The sequence below is a fragment of the Engystomops pustulosus genome, chromosome 1, assembly GCF_040894005.1.
Source record: "Engystomops pustulosus chromosome 1, aEngPut4.maternal, whole genome shotgun sequence".
Taxonomy (NCBI): Eukaryota; Metazoa; Chordata; class Amphibia; order Anura; family Leptodactylidae; genus Engystomops; species Engystomops pustulosus.
Window position 1 is genome coordinate 118,822,991 of NC_092411.1, and position 23,329 is coordinate 118,846,319.

General features: G+C 43.1%; 1 protein-coding gene across 3 annotated transcripts in view; it reads left to right on the forward strand.

Annotated features, from left to right (window-relative positions):
- The window catches only part of LOC140132515 (cytochrome P450 2J4-like), a 36,984-nt gene extending 16,623 nt beyond the window's left edge, over positions 1-20,361 (forward strand). For 2 of the 3 annotated variants that reach the window (XM_072151407.1, XM_072151423.1), the window contains exons 5-9: positions 11,587-11,763; positions 12,254-12,395; positions 12,952-13,136; positions 13,303-13,444; positions 19,718-20,361. In XM_072151407.1, coding sequence (XP_072007508.1) covers positions 11,587-11,763; positions 12,254-12,395; positions 12,952-13,136; positions 13,303-13,444; positions 19,718-19,899 — 828 coding nt within the window. In that variant the 3' untranslated portion in view covers positions 19,900-20,361. The remainder of the gene's footprint in view (positions 1-11,586; positions 11,764-12,253; positions 12,396-12,951; positions 13,137-13,302; positions 13,445-19,717) is intronic. The other variant, XM_072151416.1, reaches the window with a different exon arrangement.
- The last annotated feature ends 2,968 nt before the right edge of the window (positions 20,362-23,329 follow it).

A 23,329-nucleotide genomic window follows, 5' to 3' on the forward strand; every position in this document is an offset into this window, starting at 1 on the left:
CGAAAAATGAGCCTGACACAGCTCTTTTGATAAGGGGACGACATGTGGAGGCAGCCATGGAGACAACTTCCATGATTAAGAGCGACAGTATGGGGCATTCATATTGCGCTGCTACGATTGCAACTTCAGGTCTCCAGCATGGCGGCGACAGATGGGCCGAGTTCCACTATGTATCTGGTGAAACACCTGAAAATTCTGCCTGACACAGCTCGTTTGATAAGGGGATGATGTGCTGTATATCCTCTCGTACTCCAGCGTCTGGGGTATAGAGAGTTGAAATGAGACATTGGTGGAGGCAAAATGGACAGGAAACCGCAGGGGCAGCATGCATGGATGCCTCTGAGGCTGCCTAATCTTGGGATGGAGCTGGCGGTCCACTGCCAGGCGAGCTTTCGCCTGTCCAAGCCCCTGTCTCTCGGCTCCTCCCCACCCAAAATGGGCCTGGGGCCAGAAGCGTTTACTTTGAAAAAATTATAATTTTCAAATCGGGGCGGGTCGTTTGAATATTTCACCTAGGAATAATGGAATAGCATAGTGGTTCTATTTTTAATTGTTTTTACGGAAATGGTTCCATGATTAAGAGCGACAGTATGGGGCATCCATATTGCGCTGCTATGATTGCAACTTCAGGTCTCCAGCATGGCGGCGACAGATGGGCCGCGTTCCACTATGTATGTGGTGAAACACCTGAAAATTCTGCCTGACACAGCTCGTTTGATAAGGGGACGATGTATGGAGGCAGTGAACTAGTAGTAGATTAAAGGTGCTGCAGTTAAAACTATGTTAGTTGGATCTTGAGATGGAGCTGGCGCTCCGCTGCCAGGCGAGCTTTCGCCAATCCAAGCCCCTGTCTCTAGGCTACTCCCCAAACAGCACTTCTAAGAACCTTTTGTATAAGATCAAGTGTAGTAGCGTTCTTATAAGTTTAGGATATGGCGGGTGAGGGGAATGTAAACAAATGCGCAAGAAGCGCTGAAATAATATTGGTAAATGATAAAAGTTTGCAATGGAGGTAGCAATGGAGACGACGTGTGGAGGTAGCAATGGAGACGACGTGTGGAGGTAGCAATGGAGACGACGTGTGGAGGTAGCAATGGAGACGACATGTGGAGCCAGCTAAAAAGACGACATGTGGAGGCTGCTATGGAGACAATTTAATTTGGATAGTGCCTGTATGTGGCAGTCCAAAAAAGTTTTCAAACCAGAGGAGCAGGTAGGTGGCCCTCCAGAAAAATTGAATAGATTGAGTGCCTGTATGTGGCACTCCCAAAAATTGCTTAAAACAGAGGACCGGGTAGGTGGCCCTCCAGAAAAATGAAATACATAGAGTACTATAGCTAGAGCCAGTTGGCCCTGGCAAAAAATAGCCAGTTTCCTATGCTTTAGTGTACAAAGAGGAGGAGAAGGAGGAAAATGAGGAGGAGGAGGAGTGCATACATCATTCAGGTTGAGCTTCTTTCACCTGGTGGAGAATGAAAATCCAGAGAAATCCAGGCTTTATTCATCTTGATAAGCGTCAGCCTGTCAGCGCTGTCAGTCGACAGGCGTGTACGCTTATCGGTGATGCCACCAGCTGCACTGAAAACCCGCTCGGACAACACGCTAGCGGCAGGGCAGGCAAGAACCTCCAAGGCGTACAGCGCCAGTTCGTGCCACATGTCAAGCTTTGAAACCCAGTAGTTGTAGGGAGCTGTGTGATCATTTAGGACGATGGTATGGTCAGCTACGTACTCCCTCACCATCTTTCTGTAAAGATCAGCCCTACTCTGCCGAGACTGGGGACAGGTGACAGTGTCTTGCTGGGGTGACATAAAACTGGCAAAGGCCTTGTAAAGCGTACCCCTGCCAGTGCTGGAAAAGCTGCCTGCTCGCCTACTCTCCCTTGCTACTTGTCCCGCAGAAGTACGCCCTCTGCCGCTAGCGCTGTCAGAAGAGAAATACTGTTTCCTCTCCAGGGATGAGTGGAAAGATTTTGCTTGTACCGTGGGTCCAGGAGAGTGAATACCCAGTAATCGGTGCTGGAATAAATTCTTTGAACGCGAGGGTCACGGGATAGGCAGCCTAGCATGAAATCTGCCATATGTGCCAGAGTCCCAACGCGCAAGAATTCACTCCCCTCACTGGCCTGACTGCCCATTTCCTCCTCCTCTTCTGCCCATACACGCTGAACAGTGAAGGACTGAACAATGGTCCCCTCTTCTGTCTCGCCAACATTCTCCTCCTCTTCCTCCTCATCCTCCTCCACCTCCTCCGATATGCGCTGAGAAACAGACCTGAGGGTGCTTTGGCTATCAACAAGGGAATCTTCTTCCCCCGTCTCTTGTGACGAGCGCAAAGCTTCTGACTTCATGCTGACCAGAGTTTTTCAACAGGCCAAGCAGCGGGATGGTGAGGCTGATGATGGCGGCATCGCCACTGACCATCTGTGTTGACTCCTCAAAGTTACTCAGCACCTGACAGATATCAGACATCCACGTCCACTCCTCATTGTAGACTTGAGGAAGCTGACTGACCTGACTACCAGTTCTAGTGGAAGTTGACATGTGGCAGTCTACAATCGCTCTGCGCTGCTGGTAAACTCTGGATAACATGGTTAATGTTGAATTCCACCTCGTGGGCACGTCGCACAACAGTCGGTGAGCGGGCAGTTGGAGGCGGCGCTGCGCTGCCCTGAGAGTGGCAGCATCTGTGCTGGACTTCCTGAAATGCGCACAGATGCAGCGCACCTTCGTGAGAGCAAATCAGACAGATTGGGGTATGTCTTGAGGAAACGCTGAACTATGAGATTTAACACATGGGCCAGGCATGGCACATGTGTCAGTCTGCTGAGTTGCAGAGCCGCCACCAGGTTACGGCCGTTGTCACACACAACCATGCCTGGCTTGAGGTTCAGCGGTGCCAGCCACAGATCAGTCTGCGCCGTGATGCCCTGTAATAGCTCTTGGGCGGTGTGCCTTTTATCGCCTAGGCTCAGCAGTTTGAGCACCGCCTGCTGTCGCTTAGCAATGGCACTACTGCTGTGCCTAGAGCTGCCGACTGATGGCGCCATGCCCACGGATGGTAATTCGGAGGTGGAGGAGGGGTGGGAGGAGGAGGAGGAGGCATAGTAGGCCTTTGAGACCTGGACAGAGGTAGGCCCCGCAATCCTCGGCGTCGGCAGTATATGAGCAGCCCCAGGGTCAGACTCGGTCCCAGCCTCCACCAAGTTAACCCAATGTGCCATCAGCGATATACAGTGGCCCTGCCCGGCAGCACTCGTCCACGTGTCCGTGGTCAGGTGGAACTTGTCAGAAACGGCGTTGGTCAGGGCACGGATGATGTTCTCTGACACGTGCTTGTGCACGGCACATCGGGAAAAGTAGTGGCGGCTGGGGACCGAATACCGAGGGGCAGCCGCCGCCATGAGGTTTCGAAAGGCCTCGGTCTCTACCAGCCTATAGGGCAGCATGTCCAGGCTGAGCAACTTGGAGATGTGGACGTTGAGGGCTTGGGCGTGTGGGTGGGTTGCGCTATACTTCCTTTTGCGCTCCAGCGTCTGGGGTATGGAGAGCTGAACGCTGGTGGAGGATCGTGGAGGCGAAGATGGGGTTTTCGCACGGGAGGTGTTTGGGCCGTAGTCCTGGGCAGGGGGCTGACTAGCAGATGACACAGGGGAAGGAGCAGTGGTGTGCACGGTCGGAGGTGAACGGGCTTGGTGCCACTGAGTGGGGTGTTTAGCATTCATATGCCTGCGCATACTGGTGGTAGTTAAGCTAGTAGTGGTGGAACCCCTGCTGATCCTGGTTTGGCAAATGTGGCACACCACAGTCCGTCGGTCATCCGGTGTTTCTTTAAAGAACCTCCAGACTTCTGAAAATCTAGCCCTCGCCACGGGAGCTTGACTACGGGCAACATTTTGGCGCTGATGCACCAGCTCTGGCCCTGCCTCTCCATCTGGCCCCACCACTGCCTCTTCCAACCTGTTTTGCTATAGGACTCGCCTCCGTCTCAGAAGCACTGTGTTCACCCGGCCTATCAACCCAGCTTGGGTCTGTCACCTCATCATCCTCCGATCCCTCAGTCTGCTCCCCCCTCGGACTTCCTGCCCTGACAACAACTTCACCACTGTCTGACAACCGTGTCTCCTCATCGTCCAACACCTCTTTACACACTTCTTCCACTACGTCAATAATGTCATCATCACCCACAGACTGCGACTGGTGGAAAACCTGGGCATCGGAAAATTGCTCATCAGCAACCGGACAAGTGGTTTGTGACTGTGGGAAGGGTCCAGAAAACAGTTCCTCAGAGTATGCCGGTTCAAATGCCAAATTTTGCTGGGAGGGGGCAGACTGGGGGGAAGGAGGCTGAGGTGGAGGAGTGCTGATTTCGGTGACATGGGTGGACTGCGTGGAAGACTGACTGGTGGACAAATGGCTAGAAGCATTGTCCGCAATCCACGACATCACCTCTTCGCACTGTTCTGGCCTAAACAGTGCTCTACTACGAGTCCCAGTAACTTGAGACATGATGAACCTAGGGAGTGTAGCTCCTCGGCGTTCCCCTGCTCCCTCATCAGCAGGTGGTGTCTCACCCCGCCCAGGACCACGGCCTCTGACCCCTGCAGTAGTTGGACGCCCACGTCCACGCCCTCGTCCTCTACCCCTAGCCCTCGGGTTAAACATTTTCCAAATTAAAGTTAAACTTTTAATTTTTTTTTTTTTTACAAAACGATGCTATCCTATTGCTATGGCTAGTTTCTAACCTACACTGACATCACACAACTGTATTTTGTGCTGTGCCTGATGACTTTGAGCTATAAAATGAAATAAAGGTAAAAAAAAAATATCAGCAGACTCTGCCTAATTCTAATCAAACCCCTAATAAATTGTCCCACTTCGGTGTTTGAGGTGGATATGCGTGTCACTAAGAGCTAAACACAACTGTCGCAGGTCTCCCAGCAAATTCCTCACAATATGGTGCTAGCTGCACTACTAATGCCAGCAAGCCCAGCCACAAGCAAACAAAAAAAAGGAAAATATAACGCTATTGTAGGCCTACGTAAGCCGTTGGGGTTCTCCTATGGCTATTTTGTAGCCTACGCTGAAAGCACACTGCTTTTCAAGATGAGTTTGAACTATAAAATGAAATAAAGGTAAAAAAACAAAAATCAGCAGACTCTGCCTAATTCTAATCAAACCCCTAATAAATTTTCCCACTTTGGTGTTTGAGGTGGATATGTGTGTCACTAAGAGCTAAACACAACGGTAGCAAGTCCCCCTGCAAATTCCTCACAATATGGTACTAGCTGCACTACTAGTGCCAGCAAGCCCAGCCACAAGCAAATTTAAAAAAAAAATGTATAACGTTATTGTAGCCCTAAGAAGGGCTGTTGGGTTCTTGTAGAATCACTCCTGCCTAACACTATTCTAATAGAACACCCTAACGCTTTCCCTGACTAGCGGCATCCAGACACAGAATGATCCGAGCAGCGCGGGCAGGGGCTAGTCTATTCCAGGGTCACCTGATCTGGCCAGCCAACCACTGCTATCGACGTGTAAGGGTACCACGTCATGCTGGGTGGAGTGCAGAGTCTCCTGGCTTGTGATTGGCTCTGTTTCTGGCCGCCAAAAAGCAAAATGGCGGGAGATGCCATTTTCTCGAGCGGGCGTAGTATTCGTCCGAGCAACGAGCAGTTTCGAGTACGCTAATGCTCGAACGAGCATCAAGCTTGGACGAGTATGTTCGCTCATCTCTAATCTTTAGTAAAAACATTTAAAAAAAGGTACCAAAACAGAAAAAAACTGATGCGTTTCAAGCAATAACATGCTCTTAATCAGGCTCGGACTGGCCTGCCGGGGTACCGGGGAAATCCCCGGTGGGCCCTGGCACCTGTCACTCTGCTCCCGTCCTACAGCTGCTGTGGACCGTTTGGTGATGTGCATCTTCATCCTGAAGATCGCAGTCACTTTCCCCAGCACTTGTACTGCAGCTGCCAGAGTTTCCCCCCCTGCTCCTCCCCCTCCCAGGCTCCCAGACCAGGAAGTGATAGAGATGCGGGGACAGAGCTTGTGGAGGAGGAGGTGAGTAGTGAATATGTAATGACCTCGTAATGACTGTGCCTGCTGCTGCTTTGATTCTCCTCCTCTTCTGCTGCTGTCCTGTATATAGTATGATCTACTGTATGTATTTATGTCTGCTCTGTGTATACTATAGGTCAGTGGTGGCGAACCTATGGCACAGGTGCCAGAGGTGGCACTCAGTGCCCTTTCTGTGGGCCCCCAAGCTTTCACACCAGCACATAGTTTGCCAGATACGACTCAAGGCTTTCACCTGCGGTCCAAGACAGACCAGGATGTGCCATGCTCAGCGCTATTTTAAAGCAACATCCTTGGCTGCCAGGACTACAGGAGGAGCGAGAGATGGATAGAGATGGATTGTCATTTGAGCTCCTGCTCTTGGTCTCCTGATTTTTCCTCTTCAGGGCACCCTGTAGGGAAGCTAAAATCCAAGTCTCTCCATCTTTCTATTGTATTGGTGAACTCAGGACACCAATACGATTGAAACCTGAGATACAGCAGGGAACAATAAGTTAATGCTTAAATTGTCATGTTGGTACTTTGCGACATACAAGTGGGTTTTGGTTGTAGTTTGGACACTCAAAGGTTTGCCATCACTGCTATAGGTGTATTGTGTGCTGTATTATGTATACTATGCATGTTAATGTATATATAGGGTGTATATAGTGTGTCCAGTGTGTGTCCTGTATGCATTTATAGTACATAGACTATGATATGTATATACATGCGCAGATGTATGTGTGTGCGCTCTGGCCGCGCACACTGTGTGACATTATACAGTATGCACTGGGATAGCGCACAGACATGTCTATACCCCTGCTACTGCATGGGACACCACAAGGAGACTGTCAATGGACATGTTATTAAGTGGAGACTGCCACTAGACATGTTATTAGTGAGGGGAGGCCACTGCTGGACATGTTGTTCGTGAGGGGGAGGCAGCGCAATTTTAGATGTATGGGGGCCCCAATCCAAAGGTCACATCAGGGCTCACTGGTGTCTTGTTATGCCACTGTATAGTGTATAATTAACCCCTTCCCACTCAGGCCCTTTTTTTTTCCATGTGCAGAGCTGAGTGAGGGCTTGTTTTCTGTGTAACAAATTGCATGTGATAATGACTGTATTTAATATGAAAAAAATTAGTAGTAAGTTAGACGGTATTTAATGAAAAAATGCATTTGCAACATTTTCTTGTGGGCTTGGATTTTACGGCTTTCACTGTGCGCCCCAAATAACATGTCTACTTTATACTTTGGGTCGTAGCTGTGGGTGGTGTCATTTTTTGGGGGGGACTTTTTAAGTGCTACAATTTTTATCACTGTACAGCCTTTTGATCACTTTTTATTGAATTTACATTTCATGAATGCAAAAAATGGCATTATATTTTGATAGATCAGACATTTTCAAACTCAGCATTACCTAACATGTTTCATTTTTACTGTTTAATTATATGCATATCAATTCTAGGAATTGGGGGGTGATTTTGACTTTTAGGTTTACGTTATTAGCTATATGCCATATTTGGAGGTTGCACTTGAATTGTGTTTTGAAATGCATTTCAATACACTATTCAAGTGTAGCTTGTGAACCTGACATTAGACCCCATGCACACAAACATATTTGTGAGCCACAAGCTAGTTGTGGCACCGTAGGTTTATTTTGCATGAACGCAGTGCTTGCACCGTGTCTCACCTAACCATGAGACACGCGTGAGCGTTCAGTTCCTTTGGAAGTTTCTCTGTTTGGGGCCTATATTGTAAAAATTGTCGCATGCCTGAGGCCTTAGTCTGCGTTCACATCAGCGGAGATCTGTCAAAAGTGTCTGAGAGCAGAAAATAGCTGTTTACAAAACGAATCGCCATATCTGATTGGTTGACGTACTAGTATATCACAAGTCGTTAAGGGAATTTTCGCAGCCTTATATTGTACATGCAATATTTCCTCAGTAGGTGGGCCCCCAGAATCAACTTTACTGGTGGGCACTAGGCCCCCCAGTCCGACCCTGCTCTTAATCATAGTTTTATAGTTGGTGTTAGTAGACAAAGAAGAGACTATATTTGTTTATTGTTTATTTGTATATTTGCATGTGGAGCAACGTGTGGAGGCACATTTGAAGCTACCTCTATTGGTAAGCCAGGTATGTTTTGAATGGGTAGAGTTGAATAGCTTAGGAGATAACAAATCACCTAGTGTGGCTGCGTTTCTAGCTGAGAAACGACAGCCGGTTTTAAGTATGTCAGACAGGATAGGATCCTGGTGCAGAATTGAAAGGTGTTTCTTTATGATTTGTACCACTTGATTGTATTGACATGTGAAGTCTGTAGAAAAAGTGACTTGATTAGTTGTGTTATCGTTTTTGTTCATGTGTTTTGACAGAGGTACGGTCAGTATATAATAACTGAGCTCTGGTTTTGTGTTGTAAGTGATCTTTCGTGCGTTTTATGTGAGTTTTATTGTATCCCCTGTCAGCCAATCATTGGGATATTAAAGCAGATGAGGACCATGACCTTCAAACCATGACCTAAATAAATTGGCTCAAGAAGGTGAAAACCTAGAACCCATAGGGCAACCCTGTTTTTGTAAAAAAAAAAAAAAAAAAAAAAAAAAAAATTCACGATCAAAGGAAAAGTAATTATTAGTTAGTAGAAATAAGAACACATCCAAAATATATGAGATTAGTGTTTTTGGGGAAAAAAAACTGTACTTATCAAGATGTATTCCTCACCACTTAGCCAAGCCATAGAATATCAAGTATATAATGAAACCACATTGCATGTTACCCAGTAAAAATTGGTTTTCCAAACAACAGAATCCATAATTTTGAGAACTTCAAAAGAATCTTTAATAAAAGCTGGTGTTCGGGTGACGAATGGTTGAAGTATGATGTCTAGCCACGTGGATGTGAATTCCAAAAGAGAACCAGATCCCGATATGATGGGACGCATAGGTGGAGGAAAGACTTCGTTATGATACTTGGGCAGGGCATAGAAAATAGCTGTATTAGGAAATTTAGGGACAAATGTATCTTTAATTTTGTCATTGAATATACCTAGAGAGCTACCTTCTGATAATAAATTTGACAATCTGGCTGCAATATTAGATGTTGGATGCGATTTCAACGGTATATAAACTTCTTTGTCATGCAACAACTTTTTACATTCCTGGGCATATAAATCATTGTCCAGAACGAGGATAGAGCCGCCCTTGTCCGACTGTCTGATGGTAATGTATGGATTGTTTTTGAGATCTTTGATAGCTTTCGATTCCCTTGGCGATATATTGTTGTTTTTGATAATTGTTGTGGAATTTTCATGTAGCTCTGCTAGCTCTTTTTTTGACCAACATTTGGAATTTATCCATACATAAACATAGAGAAAGATGACGGCACTCACCGGTTCCAAAAGCATGAAAAGCGTCCTTTATTGGTGGGGAAGCATGCAGGGGGGTAAACAGGAATTTATCCATGATGGGAGCCCTCGAGTGAATGGGATAATAATTGGGATTTGGTACTCGTATGATATCAGATAAGTTGACATTATTTTCTTCTAATTGCGTGGGAACAGTTTGTACATCTAATAACTGCATAGTGGAAACTTGATCTTTGAAATCCGATATCTCTGAAAAAGATGTCGTGCCACGTATATTAAAGAAATTTTGGAAAAAATAATAGAATTATCTTTGTCCTGTTGAAAAAATGTTTCTTAATGGTTTGGAGCCGGACGAACTTATTGACATCCTTTATAGTTCGATACAATTTCATATCAGTTGAAGGAATGAAGTTAAGACGTTTAGATAACACTTCCATTTGCGCTGTTGTAAGCGTGCATGCAGATAAATTGATGACCAAGTAATTCTGATGGGTGTTTTCTTCTAAATTTGAGGCAGTTATTTGTTCCTCTTGGCTTTTTTAAAATGGTTTTTGTTTGTGTTTTCTGCCTGACCTTCAGTTGCGTTTTTTTGCATTTCCCATTGTCACATTGACACATTTTTAGGTTGTCCAGAAGTTTCTGAATCTGAGATGTCTGTATACACATCTGTTGAACTTGCTGACAGTTTGAGTTCTTGTTGTTTTATTTCTTAGAATAGATTTCCATGTGTATACCTTATTTTGTTGGTAATCTTAGATCTCTGTCAAATTTAGTTTTTTTTTTTTTTTTTTTAGTTTTGGTAATGGAATCCTCCAGATTCTTCAGTGTTATAATCACTGAGTTTGGTTTCCTCTTCTTTAATAATTAGCGCAATCAGTTTTAGGGAACAGTCTGACAAAATTCTGTGCCATTCAGTGGTGAAATTATCATTATAGGTGTTTGTATTTAATTTTAGTATTCGTAACCCCCTTAGGATCATTTCACTTTCTAAGTATTTTGTCAAAGTGACAGTCCCACCACACTTTTAAATGAGAAGTCATAGTTTTTTTTTCTAGATCATACATAATATTTTTTAAGGGTCTGTCCATAGTTTCTAGACTTCTGTTAGTAGAAAATAATTGTTTCGCCTTGTTCAGACGTTCCTGATTGCAAGCTTCCAAATATGCTAACGTTCTATTTTCAGAATTGGTGGTTTGAGACATTTTAAATCAATGAGGTAAGTCTCCGTAAAGTAAGTATGATATATTTGTAACACAATATTTTCGGTGGCTAAAGTTAAAATTGGAATATGTTTAATTAAACTTATGTTGAAGTAATGTCAAACTCTTGTTATAAACGGGGAGCACGAAAAAAATATGCGGCAAGACAAAACAGAAGGAAAAAGAATTTTTTCAGCTCACCCAATAGCCACATGTAGTACATCTGTGCCCCTCTCCATGGCAGCGCCTTGTTACGAGTGACTTGTTCCTGCTCCCGTACCAGCTGGCCCTAGGGAGCAGGGACATGTGCGCCGGCACTCGCAGATTTAAAGAGCCAGCGCAACGCTAGTTGAAAAGCAATGCCACTAGCAGGTGTAGCTATTCTGTAACAGAGTAGAAAATGATACACATTCGTCTGATTTGCTATATTTATTTATGCAAAGTTTTTTGATTGACCTTTTAGACTATGGTGTGTTTCAATAGAGCTGTGAGAAACTGCCCTTAGACCCATTGCAAATGCCTCACCCCTTCCCTCTCCATAGAAAGCCAAGTGGCCGTCACTGTATAATTGGAAAATATAGGACGTGCCATAATTTGCATTGAGACTGGCCAGATCAAGGCTCCCATAGCAGTCGTGTGCATAAGGCCTTACGCTGGGGGCCACACAAGTTGTTTCTGTAGCATTTTATTGGCATTTTAATTCAGAAACTTTACAGTCTTTTTAACCCTAATCTAGCACACAAGAAAATGTGCTTCAAACCACAAGCACCAGGCTTTCTCACTTGTTAACTGACTAGGAGAAAGCTTACTTTAAGCTATAATTGAAAAACATTTTTCCTGATCAACCCATGTACTGTAAATGGGCCTTCACTGTTGTCCTGTACCTAGTCTTAGGGTAGCACTTTAAATTGAAAAATGTTTCTCATGAACCTGAACACTTTTGGAATTCCATTTCCCTAGATATATGATGCTTTTCCTTGGCTAATGAAGCGTATACCTGGCCCACATCAAACTGCCTTTCGGCACATGAACTATTTGAATGAATATGCAAAAAATGAGATTAAAATTCACAAGGAAAATATATCCTCAGGAGAACCTCAAGATGTCATTGACCATTACCTGGCTCAGATAAAAAAAGTAATTATTTTTATATGAGAAATACTTGTTTGACGTGACCACTTGCACATAGAATATACATATAGTCAAATATATATCATTCACAGATAAAAGTTTTAGTTTGCAGTCCTCCAGTCCAAGTGTGAGCACATCAATAGCACTGTTTTTGGTTATTATGTCACTTGCAGTCTGAAATTACAAGTAGAAGTTACTTTTTTTTTTTTTTTAAATGCAAAATTGTCTCTAAGCTGAATGGGACCTAGGTTATATGATGCACTACTCTCCACTGCATATTGTTTGTGCGTGATCATAAAGCAAGAAGGAGTTCAGCAGGAAATTTACAGTGAAACTCATTTTATTAAGAAGGGGGAGAATGGAGCCACGATGGTGAATAAAAAAAAAAAAAATCCTTTTTCTCACTCAAGTTATCAGCTGTTGAATAACTAAATCAATGTTGGGTAGAATTATAATACTATTGTATATGGTACTAAATTGGAACTATCGTTTGTAGTGCAGAAATGAAACTGACTCCACATTTGATGAGGAAAATCTGATGGCAGTGATCATTGACTTCTTTGGAGCTGGGATAGAAACCACAGGTGTCTCCATGTTGTGGGGTCTTTTGTACATGGTGGCTTACCCTCACATACAAGGTGAGTAGAGCAAGTTAACTAACCAAGCACAGAAGTTGTGCGAAGTCTCCTCTGGCTGAATGGCTTTATAGCCTCCTCAATTATACTATATACTGTGTTGCAGTATCGAAATAATAAAGCCCCTACCCCTGGAACATGTTGCATTTTACAGATAAATTACTAATGAAAACGAACACTGCAGCCTTTACTTACATCACTGGCTGCTACTGAAGACTACCTATATGAATGTTTGGTGTAAACTAATAGTAGACTCACTTAATGTGATTATATATATATATTTATTTATTTTTTTTATCTGAAATTTAAAAAAAAAACAGTCAAAACCCTCCTTTTAGCCAGGAAACCGAATTAAAGCAGATAAGCTGAAGCATATGTGACAGTCATGTGACTCCTCTACAATGACCACATGGCAGCATGGCACGGAAAGAGGCGGTTTGCCTTACAAAATGGTTGCCAATTTTTATTGTCTTGTAAATGTGTTCCTTGAAGAGTCTGATTATGAACTGTATTACACCACTGGAGGAGCTTCTTCAGCTTTAATTTTGTTTATCTGTAGAAAAGGTACAGAAAGAACTGGATACTGTACTTGATGGAAATCCACTCTATTATGAAGACAGAAAGCGTCTTCCTTACACTAATGCTGTCATTCATGAGATTCTACGTTTTGGGAACATATCCGCTGTGGGAATACCAAGAACTTGCATAAAAGATCTTAAAGTTCGTAACTACTTCTTGCAGAAGGTAAGGAGTGTGATAAAAAGTGAGACTGGACGGAATAAGGGCCACATCAGCGCCTGTATGTTTAATATAGACCATGCATTGCATAGTACTTGCAGCTGATGCTGTCATTTCTCAAACAGGTTTCATAAATTTTACTCATTTTTGTTTTGTATATGTCTCTCATAAGCACACAATGGTTCTGGCCAATTTGCATTCCGTGCTATACGATCCAAAGTACTGGAAAACTCCCAAACAGTTCAACCCTCAGAATTTCTTAGACCGTGGGGGAAATTTCTTGATGAATGAAGCTTTCATGCCCTTCTCTGCGGGTAAGACTAGTTCTTAACATTCGGTGTGTAGTTTCCAAGCAAATTTGGGTCCTTGTACAGAAGCGTTACTTATGTCAGGGTGCTCTCCGTTATTTCAGTTCGGCTGTGTGCGTGACCCCATAGAGATGAATTTCTGCGTGCTTAGACAGGCAGCTTGCACACTGACACTTCTGATAAATTTCCCCCTGTGGATCAGAGTTAAAACTGTTCTAGTTCCCCATGGAAACCAACCAGAGCTCAGCTTTAACCTTATAAACAGCTGTGGGAAAATGGAAGCTTAGTACTGATTGACTGGAACATTTCTGCTCAGACCCTTATGATAAATCTCCCCTATGGCAGTCCCAAATTCAAATCTAGCCCTATTCCAGCCAGAGTTTGCAGCTCAGACTTTCTATTTTATAGTCTGGATTACTGCTGGTGATTTCTTCCCCAATGTCAAAGGTGTCATCTGCATTTATCATTGGGTAGGCCTCTTTGCTCATGAGATTTATTAGTGGCTCCACTTTGCAAATGTGGGTTCATTTTGGCACAAGTGTTGGAGTTTGGGGTGAATTAGAATTTATTGGGCTAAAAAGTTAAAATGGCACAACAAGTATCATTAAAGAGCTGAATTATGAAGTGACATGTTATCCAGGTCATAAGTAGTTACATTTTGGCCTCCTTTTTATACCTTTATTGCCATTCCTCCCAACTTTTAGGATGGGGAAAGGGGGATAAAAAGCCCTTCCCTTTTCTCCAGCCCCTTGTCTCATCCCTAAACATATTCTACTACGCAGGGGCAGGGGGGTTTGCAGCCAGAGGGTTTTGGTTTGCAGCCAGATCTTGTGCAGTGAGCTCTGCAGATTTTTGTGGCAGATAACTTTTATAAAAAAGCATTAGCAAAGCGAGTGTATGAGCTTGGCGGCGAGTGTGCATTGATCCGAAGTGTGTGCAGTGTCTTAAGTGTGACTTACGTTTAAGGGACTTAAGTTTGAGGGGCTTTAGCAGGTAACTTCTGTGTTCTGTGTTACTTTGACTGTAAATTCTTCTTTCTGTGCATATTTCTATTGTAATCCCCATTAGAATAATGGACTCCATAAGTGGAATTGCTACACGGTGTACATCCTGTGCCATGTATGCTTTCCTTGAACAGCCGTTCGAGGGGGAATACTGCTGTGTGGGGTGTGTGAAAATTGCTCATCTGGAAGCCCAGATTCTGGATCTAAATGAGCAGGTTTCAAGGCTACGGGCAATTGATAATATGGAACGAAGTTTGCTGCTCCTGGAGCACAAACTCTCTGGGGAAGATGGTTGTGGGGAGGGAAGTATGGAGGTGCAGAGTGAGGGGGCAGCTAGTTGGGTAACATGTAGAAGGCGGGGTAGAGGGAAGAGTTGTAGAGAGTCTAGTCCTGATCTGGTGCACCCCAATAAGTTTGCCAGGCTGGCGGATGAGGGGGATATCAGCTCTGGGGTAGCAATGCTGCAGAAAGATGTGGCCGCTAGCAACCAGGGGAATGTCTGCTCCAGTAAGAAGGGTAATGGGAGCACAGGCAATGTCAGACAGGTGCTGGTAGTGGGAGATTCGATTATTAGGGGAACACACAGGGCAATCTGTCACAAAGACCGTGCATACCGAACAGTGTGTTGTTTGCCGGGTGCTCGGGTTCGGCATGTTGCGGATCGGGTTGATGGATTACTGGGAGGGGTTGGTGAGGAACCAGCGGTCATGGTCCACATTGGCACTAATGACAAAGTAACAGGTAGGTGGAAGGTCCTTAAAAATGATTTCAGAGATTTAGGCCATAAGCTCAGGGCAAGGACCTCAAAGGTAATTTTCTCCGAAATACTGCCTGTACCACGTGCCACACCAGAAAGGCAGCGGGAGATCAAGGAGGTAAATAAGTGGCTCAAAAGTTGGTGTAGGAAGGAGGGGTTTGGGTTCATGGAGAACTGGGCTGACTTTTCTGTGGGCTACAGGCTCTACAGTAGGGATGGGCTTCACCTCAATGGGGAGGGGGCTGCTGTTTTAGGGGAAAAAATGGCCAGAAGGTTGGAGGAGTGTTTAAACTAGAGACCTGGGGGGAGGGCAACTACACTTGTGCAGGGCAAATAGACGGTGTACATAGAGAGCTGGGAAGAGCCATAGTCCATGGGGGAGGAAGGGGGGCTGGAATGAGATTGGGGAATAAGGACAAAAGGAATACGGACAGGGAAAACCATATAAAGTGTATGTACACAAATGCCAGAAGCCTCACAAACAAAATGGAGGAACTGGAACTCTTGATGTTGGAACGGAAATATGATATAGTGGGTATCAGCGAGACATGGCTGGACAGTAGCTACGACTGGGCTGTTACTATAGATGGTTATAGTCTTTTTAGAAGGGATCGTATAAATAAAAAAGGGGGAGGGGTTTGTTTATATGTGAACTCTTGCCTCAAGCCCGTCTTGCAAGATGACATCAGTAACGCAAATGTGGAGTCCCTATGGGTGGAGATAAGAGGAGGGAAAAATAAAAATAAAATATTACTAGGGGTTTGTTATAAGGCTCCAAATATAATGGAGGCAGCAGAGGAAATGCTGATAAGTGAAATGGATGCGGCTTCAAAGCATGGTGAAGTACTTATCATGGGGGACTTCAATTACCCAGATATTGACTGGGGGGCAGAAACCTGCAGGTCCTTCAAAGGTAGCAGGTTCTTGTCAACAACAAAAGACAATTACCTGTCGCAACTAGTCCTGGAGCCAACAAGAGGGGGGGCACTGCTGGACCTTATCCTTACCAACAGACCTGATAGGGTATCAAAACTACAGGTTGGGGGGAACCTGGGGAATAGTGATCATAATATCATTGATTTTGTATTACGCTTTACTAAGCACGTTAGTGAAGGGGCAACCAACACTCTAAACTTCAGGAGGGCAAATTTTCATCAACTAAGGGAAGACCTTAAAGGCATAGACTGGGATAATGCTCTCAAAGACAAAAGCCCCCCCCAAAAATGGGACTTTTTCTCATATATTCTGAAAAAGTCCTGTGAGAAACACATACCTTATGGGAAAAAGCATAAAAGGAACAAGAAAAAGCCTATGTGGCTAACTAGTCTTGTAAGGAAAGCAATAAGGGAGAAAGATAAGGCGTTTAAGGTGCTAAAACGTGAAGGTAGCGATGAGGCATTACAGGATTATAGAGAGAAAAATAAATCCTGTAAAAAACAGATAAAGGCCGCAAAAATAGAGACTGAAAGAAATATTGCCAGGGAGAGCAAAAATAATCCCAAATTATTTTTCAAGTATATAAATGATAAGAAACTAAAAACAGAGAGCGTGGGTCCCCTTAGAAATAACATGGGGGTCATGGTGGAAGGAGATGAGGAAAGGGCCAATCTACTGAATGTCGTCTTCTCAACTGTCTTTACCCAGGAAAATCCCCTGGTGGAAGACACAATGAGGAATAATGTAAATTCTTTTTATAATGTCAACAGTTTAACCCAGGAAGAGGTACGGCGCCGCCTCGCAACCACTAAGATAGATAAATCACCTGGGCCAGATGGCATACACCCCCGGGTTCTGCATGAATTATGTACGGTGATAGACAGACCGTTATTTTTAATATTTGAAGATTCACTGAGGACTGGTTATGTTCCACAGGAATGGCGCATAGCAAATGTGGTACCAATATACAAAAAAGGATCAAATAGCGATCCTGGAAACTACAGACCCGTGAGTCTAACTGCTGTGGTGGGGAAAATATTTGAGGGGTTTATTAGAGATGCTATCCTGGAGTATCTCACTGTGCACAACCTTATAACCCAGCATCAGCATGGGTTTATGAGAGATCGGTCCTGTCAGACTAATCTGATTGGTTTCTACGAGGAGGTAAGTTCAAGACTGGATCTGGGGGATGCTGTGGATGTTGTATATCTGGACTTTTCAAAGGCATTTGACACCGTGCCACATGAAAGGTTGGTATATAAAATGAGACTGCTGGGAATAGGAGAAAATCTGTGTATCTGGGTAAGTAATTGGCTTAGTGATAGAAAACAGAGGGTGGTCATTAATGGCACATTCTCAGATTGGGTTGATGTTACCAGTGGAGTGCCACAGGGGTCAGTATTGGGGCCACTTCTTTTTAATATTTTTATTAATGACCTTGTAGTGGGTTTACACAGTCAAGTTTCAATATTTGCAGATGATACTAAGCTGTGTAAAGTAATAAATACTGAGGTCGATAGTTTAGCATTACAGAGGGATTTGTGGAAGCTTGAGGGATGGGCAGAGAAATGGTTGATGAGGTTTAATGTAGATAAATGTAAAGTTATGCACTTGGGCCATGGAAACAAAAAGTATAATTATGTTCTAAACGGTCAATTACTTAGTAAAACTGAAGCTGAAAAGGACTTGGGGGTATTGGTGGATGGTAAACTTAATTTTAGTGACCAGAGCCAGGCGGCTGCTGCTAAAGCAAATAAAATAATGGGATGTATCAAGAGAGGAATAGATTCTCATGATAAAGACATAGTTCTGCCCTTATACAAATCCCTGGTCAGACCACACATGGAATATTGTGTACAGTTTTGGGCACCAGTATATAAAAAGGATATAGTAGAGCTGGAACGGGTGCAGAGGAGAGCAACCAGGATTATTAGGGGAATGGGGGGACTAGAATACACTGACAGATTACAAAATTTGGGATTATTCAGTTTAGAAAAAAGACGACTGAGGGGAGACCTCATTACAATGTACAAATACCTGAACGGACAGTACAAGGATCTCTCCAAAGATCTTTTTATACCTAGGCCTGTGACCAGGACAAGGGGGCATCCTCTACGCCTAGAGGAGAGGCGATTCTACCATCACCATAGACAAAGGTTCTTTACTGTAAGAGCAGTGAGACTATGGAACTCTCTGCCGCAGGAGGTTGTTATGGCCGACTCTATGTACATGTTCAAGAGAGGCCTGGATGACTTTCTGGAGAGAAAAAATATCACGGGTTATGGGGATAAAACATTTATTTAATTCTTGAAGGTTGGACTTGATGGACTTGCGTCTCCTTCCAGCCTTATATACTATGATACTATGATACTGTTTCCTTCCTGTGACCAACTCCCCTAAGGACCCATACAATTGCCCCCAAATGCAACTTAAATTATATCCATAGTGTTCTCCTTCATTCCTCTTATATAGTGGCCCCATCCACTCACCTCATATTGTAGCCCTCTGTTCCGGGGTGTTAAAACAAAAACATTGCTACTTAACTTTGCCTAGTTCCCCTGAGCCAATGGTGGAGCTACCTCCACACATCTCTGCTACAGAATATAGCAGGAGACGTCTGGAGGCAGCAGGAGCTGATCCCACCTCCTGGTCCCTGCTCTGCAGCTCTAGTGTCTTGTAACACCAGACAGAATTTTTTTTTTGGTCTTTGTGACAATTGGATTTTAAAAATGTTGGGTTGTCATAAGAACCAGGATTACCAATAAATCTTCATTACAGACATCTTCTACAACTGTTACAGCTGATCATTGAAGCCTAGGGCTAAAGTACATTAAATTCCCAACATCCAGAGGTCCATTTGTAACTAGCGGTCAGGTTTTCTTAAGTAGGGGACCACCTGTATAGACTTCTGAAGTGAATTTAAAATCTGTTTGGAGGAAATATTGAGACTCCAGAAGCACTTTTCCTTTTGAACATTTGATGTAAATCATAAATTTTATCACATGCTTCAGTTACTAAGCAGGCGAGTGAGGGTGATGACACACTTGGAGTTTTGACACCGTTTTTGGTCCGTTTTTAAGCAATCCGCTAAACGCATTCATTAAAAAACGCATCCATATTTTAAAAACGCATCAGTTTTTGTCCGTTTTTTTTATTGCACAAATTCGGAAAACCTGTCAAACGCATGCGTTTTTAACGGAGTGCTTAAAAACGGACCAAAAAACAGTTTCAGAACGCCATGTGTGGCATCACCCTTAGGTAGATGAGGGAGTTTTACATGCTCTACCATAAAAATGGTCATATGAAGTATATCAAGTTACTACTTTTTGTATCGTGTTAACCTTCTTCAAAGTCTCATTCTATTACATAAAATATGCTTATATGTAGTATATGTATGTAGGCAAAGGTGAACCACTTGTGTCTACACCGATCCAGCTTGGGTAAGTTGTGTCACTTATATTCTATAAAGTTAGACTTTTTAGGCCACCAATTTTCAGGTTGTAAACTAGTTTAGCAACTGGATCCATATAATAGTTTGTCAGATTGTAATTAAGGACTCCCTTTCATTTCTCCTTCATCCAGGTTCCCGAGTATGTCTAGGAGAGCAACTTGCTCGCTTTCAGCTCTTTATTTTCTTCAGCACCCTGATGCAATCTTTCAGCTTTCGTCTGCCAGAAGGAGAGACTGAAGTAAACACACAATATAGATATAAACTGACCTTACAGCCACACCCTTTTAAGATTTGTGCCATACCACGATTATAGGTTACAGTAGAAATCTTTACACTTAAATATTCTACTTGAAATGCCACTGTTGGCTATGGCCGAGGATATTGTGTAATATAATAAAAATCTTTACATAACCCTACCATATTCTGCAGCCCCTTTACAGACCATGGGGCATATGCAGAAACAAAATAAGACATTACAAAAGTCATATGAACACCCTGCTCACAAGCACTTACTCTGAGAATATTTGTCTATTCTACCTTATATTATATATTTTGAATAAAAGCATAGAAAAATGTATGTGTATATATGACCTCTAAGGGCCTCTTGGAATAATGTTTCTTGTTGTTTTTTTTTTTTGTTTTTTTTTCTGTAGCACTTTAATATACTACTATACTTGTAGCAGCTAGAAAGGCTATACAAGCCTAGTGAGGTTTATTTTTGTGATCTTAATTTTATCTATTTTGATACATTACCCAATAAACATTTCAAATAGTTCATTTTTATGATTTGTTGTCTGTTTTACCTTATGTATGTAATATGTTGGTGTCCTCTTAATAAGGAGTCAATTTTTTTTCATTTTTTTCCTTTATGAATGTAGTGAAAAGATGCGCTCTAGCTTTAAGAATGTAATATGTGTGTGTGTGTGTTCAAGCTCTAGAATGTAACAAAAGAGTAGTTATACTGGACCTTCAGCCATTAAATGCACCCCCCTTAGAAATTATGCACTGTTTGTTTCTTGGGGCTGCCAACTCTGAGGAAACCCCGGATGAATTAATCAACCTGTCCTAGACTGCTTACTGAATAGAACCCATATCTTGGGCTGAGGGTGCTGACACACGTCACGTTTACTGCATGCGTTTAAAAACGCATTGGAATAGCTGAAGAGTGATTTTCCTAATTAAACTGCTGTTAACACTTGTGTTTACAAAGCGCAACTGTTAACATTGCAGTAAACACATGCGTTTGTTATCGCAATGTTAACGCATGCTTTAACGCAAGTGTAAACAGCTGTTTAATTAGGCATATGACTCTTCAGCTATTCCAATGCGTCTTTAAACGCATGCAGTAAACGCGACGTGTGACCGGACCCTCAGGGAAACAACAAATTTTAAAAAATTACGTGCGCAGCTGCAGCAAATCGCTGAACTCAACAGCTGAAGCCTTTAAATTACATCCCAAAACAACACATGTGAACACAGCATTATTGCTATCACACATTAGGAGACCTTTTATCATTTTATTTAATTTTTTTTGGGGGGGTTCTTATTTTCAACTTTTTTCCACAATTTCGGCAGTTTGCCATGAAAATCTTCCTGTGTTGTGCCTGGTACATGTTTAGAATCCAGAAGTGGATATCTGGGAAAAAGTTTGCAGAAAAATGTAATGTAAAGTCCCAAGTGAATTGGCACTGACTGGTTAAAATTTCTACCTGAACCTACAGTATAGTCCCTGCAACCATTAGGTGTAAAGAATTATCGGTATTTACATCCTGTACCTATGAATGTTGATCTATGTCCACAACATCCTGCAGGGGTGCACTTTGCAACCTGTGTCACGGCCATCGGTGTCAGCTAAGCTACCTAGTACATGGCAAATATGGGATTTTCAAGGTCTGCTGAGGAGGAGAAGGTTACAGCTGCTTCTGTGACTTCGGTGCAAGCCATCTCGTACTACCCACAATGGTGGACCATTTAACGCACTGCTGGCATGACTCCAGGGTCTCCCCCTTTCCATCGCTTTAGACTCTACCAAATGCAACCAATTCTGTGTACTTGGGACGCGGAGTTTAACCCGTTAACGACTTGGCCATTTTGAACCTTGCTGACACAGCCCTTTTTTTAAACAATCTGACGTGTCCGTTTATGTGGTAATAACTTTGGAACGCTTTAATATATCCAGTTGATTTTGAGATTTATTTATTTTTTTTGGGGGGGGGACACATTGTACTGCATGTTAGGCTACATTCACACTACAGTACGATATACGTCCCCCCATACACTTCACACGTGCGGCACCGTACCGCTCCGTATCCCGGGAAAAGATAGGACATGTCATATCTTTTCCTGTATTACAGCGCCACGGCCATATATCGCTATGGAGAGGGGCAGGGGTGAGATGCGCTCACCTCCTCCTCCTCTCCCCGTGCTGCCATGCTACGGTGCGGCGGGCACACGGCAGTGTGCATGTAGCCTTAGTGGAGAAATGTAGGCAATATGTTTTGTATTTATTTATGAAAAAAAATGAAGTTTTTTTTTTAATTCAAAATTTTACACTTTTTGGAATGTTGGTCATATCCCCAAAATAACTTAATAACTAACATTTTCCATATATCTGCTTTAACTTGGCATCATATTTCAAAGATTTTTTTTTTTTTTTTTTAGGATGTTAGGTTTTGACAATTTTTGTGAAAATCTGAAAAATCGCACCTAACGTCATTAGCCTCCTATTTTTTGGAGGGATCATGTTGGTTAGAAGTAACTTTTTATGGACTTTTACGATAGAACTCCCCCCACAAATTATGCCATTTTGAAACTGTACCCCTCAAAATATTCAAACCAACCTTTTGAAAATTTTGTTAACACTTTGAGTGTTTCATGAGAGAAAAATAAGTGAAAGGGGAACCCCAACAAGTGACACCATTTTGGAAAGTACACACGTTGCAGAATGAAGCAAGGTGTACTATGTGCGCCTAAAGGTGTATGATCCAATTAGACCCCACAAAGGAAAAAGGTGAAAATTTGAAAAAGTGGTGTTTGTCTTTTAGAACCCAGAAATCCTTTTACATGTGTCAGGATGCATTTGGAGAGCCCTAGTGCTAGAAAACAGAGTAGAACCTAAAAAGTGACCCCAATTTTGGAAAGTACACCCCTTGAAGAATTTAGCAAGTTGTAATATTTGGTGTGGTGTAGTGAGCATTTTGATCCTACAGGTAATGTGCCAAATATGTGCTATGGATGCCCAAGATAGAAATTGCAATAAATTTTGGAATTATTAAAATTTTAGTACTCGGGAGTTGCACGGTATATCCTGAAACACTCCTTCATGCAGAGGCCAGGTCTCAAAGTGGTATATAGTGTCCTTCCTAACCCCTCTTTTGGGACAGACTCTGCATCTTTCCTTTAGATTCAGTCTGGGGCACTTCACTGGGAAAATGTTGCCCTGGCACAATACTGGGTACATGTAATCCAGGGGTACTGGGGCTCTGTCCTTCCTGTTCAAATATTGCCTTTAATCACCACCTCTTGAAAATAAAGGAATGATACAGCATGGTCTGCACATTGGAACCGCATGTAAGAGTTGTGCAGTGTCATCTGTAAAATGCCAGCTTTTTATACCATATCCGTGTTTTCCATAGGGCAGTGTATGGCTTCAGCAATTGAGCTGACATATCAACCCCACCAATGTATTTATTGTAAGCCAGTATGCAGTCTAGCTTGTGGGCAGTGTTGGTGGTACCCTGTAC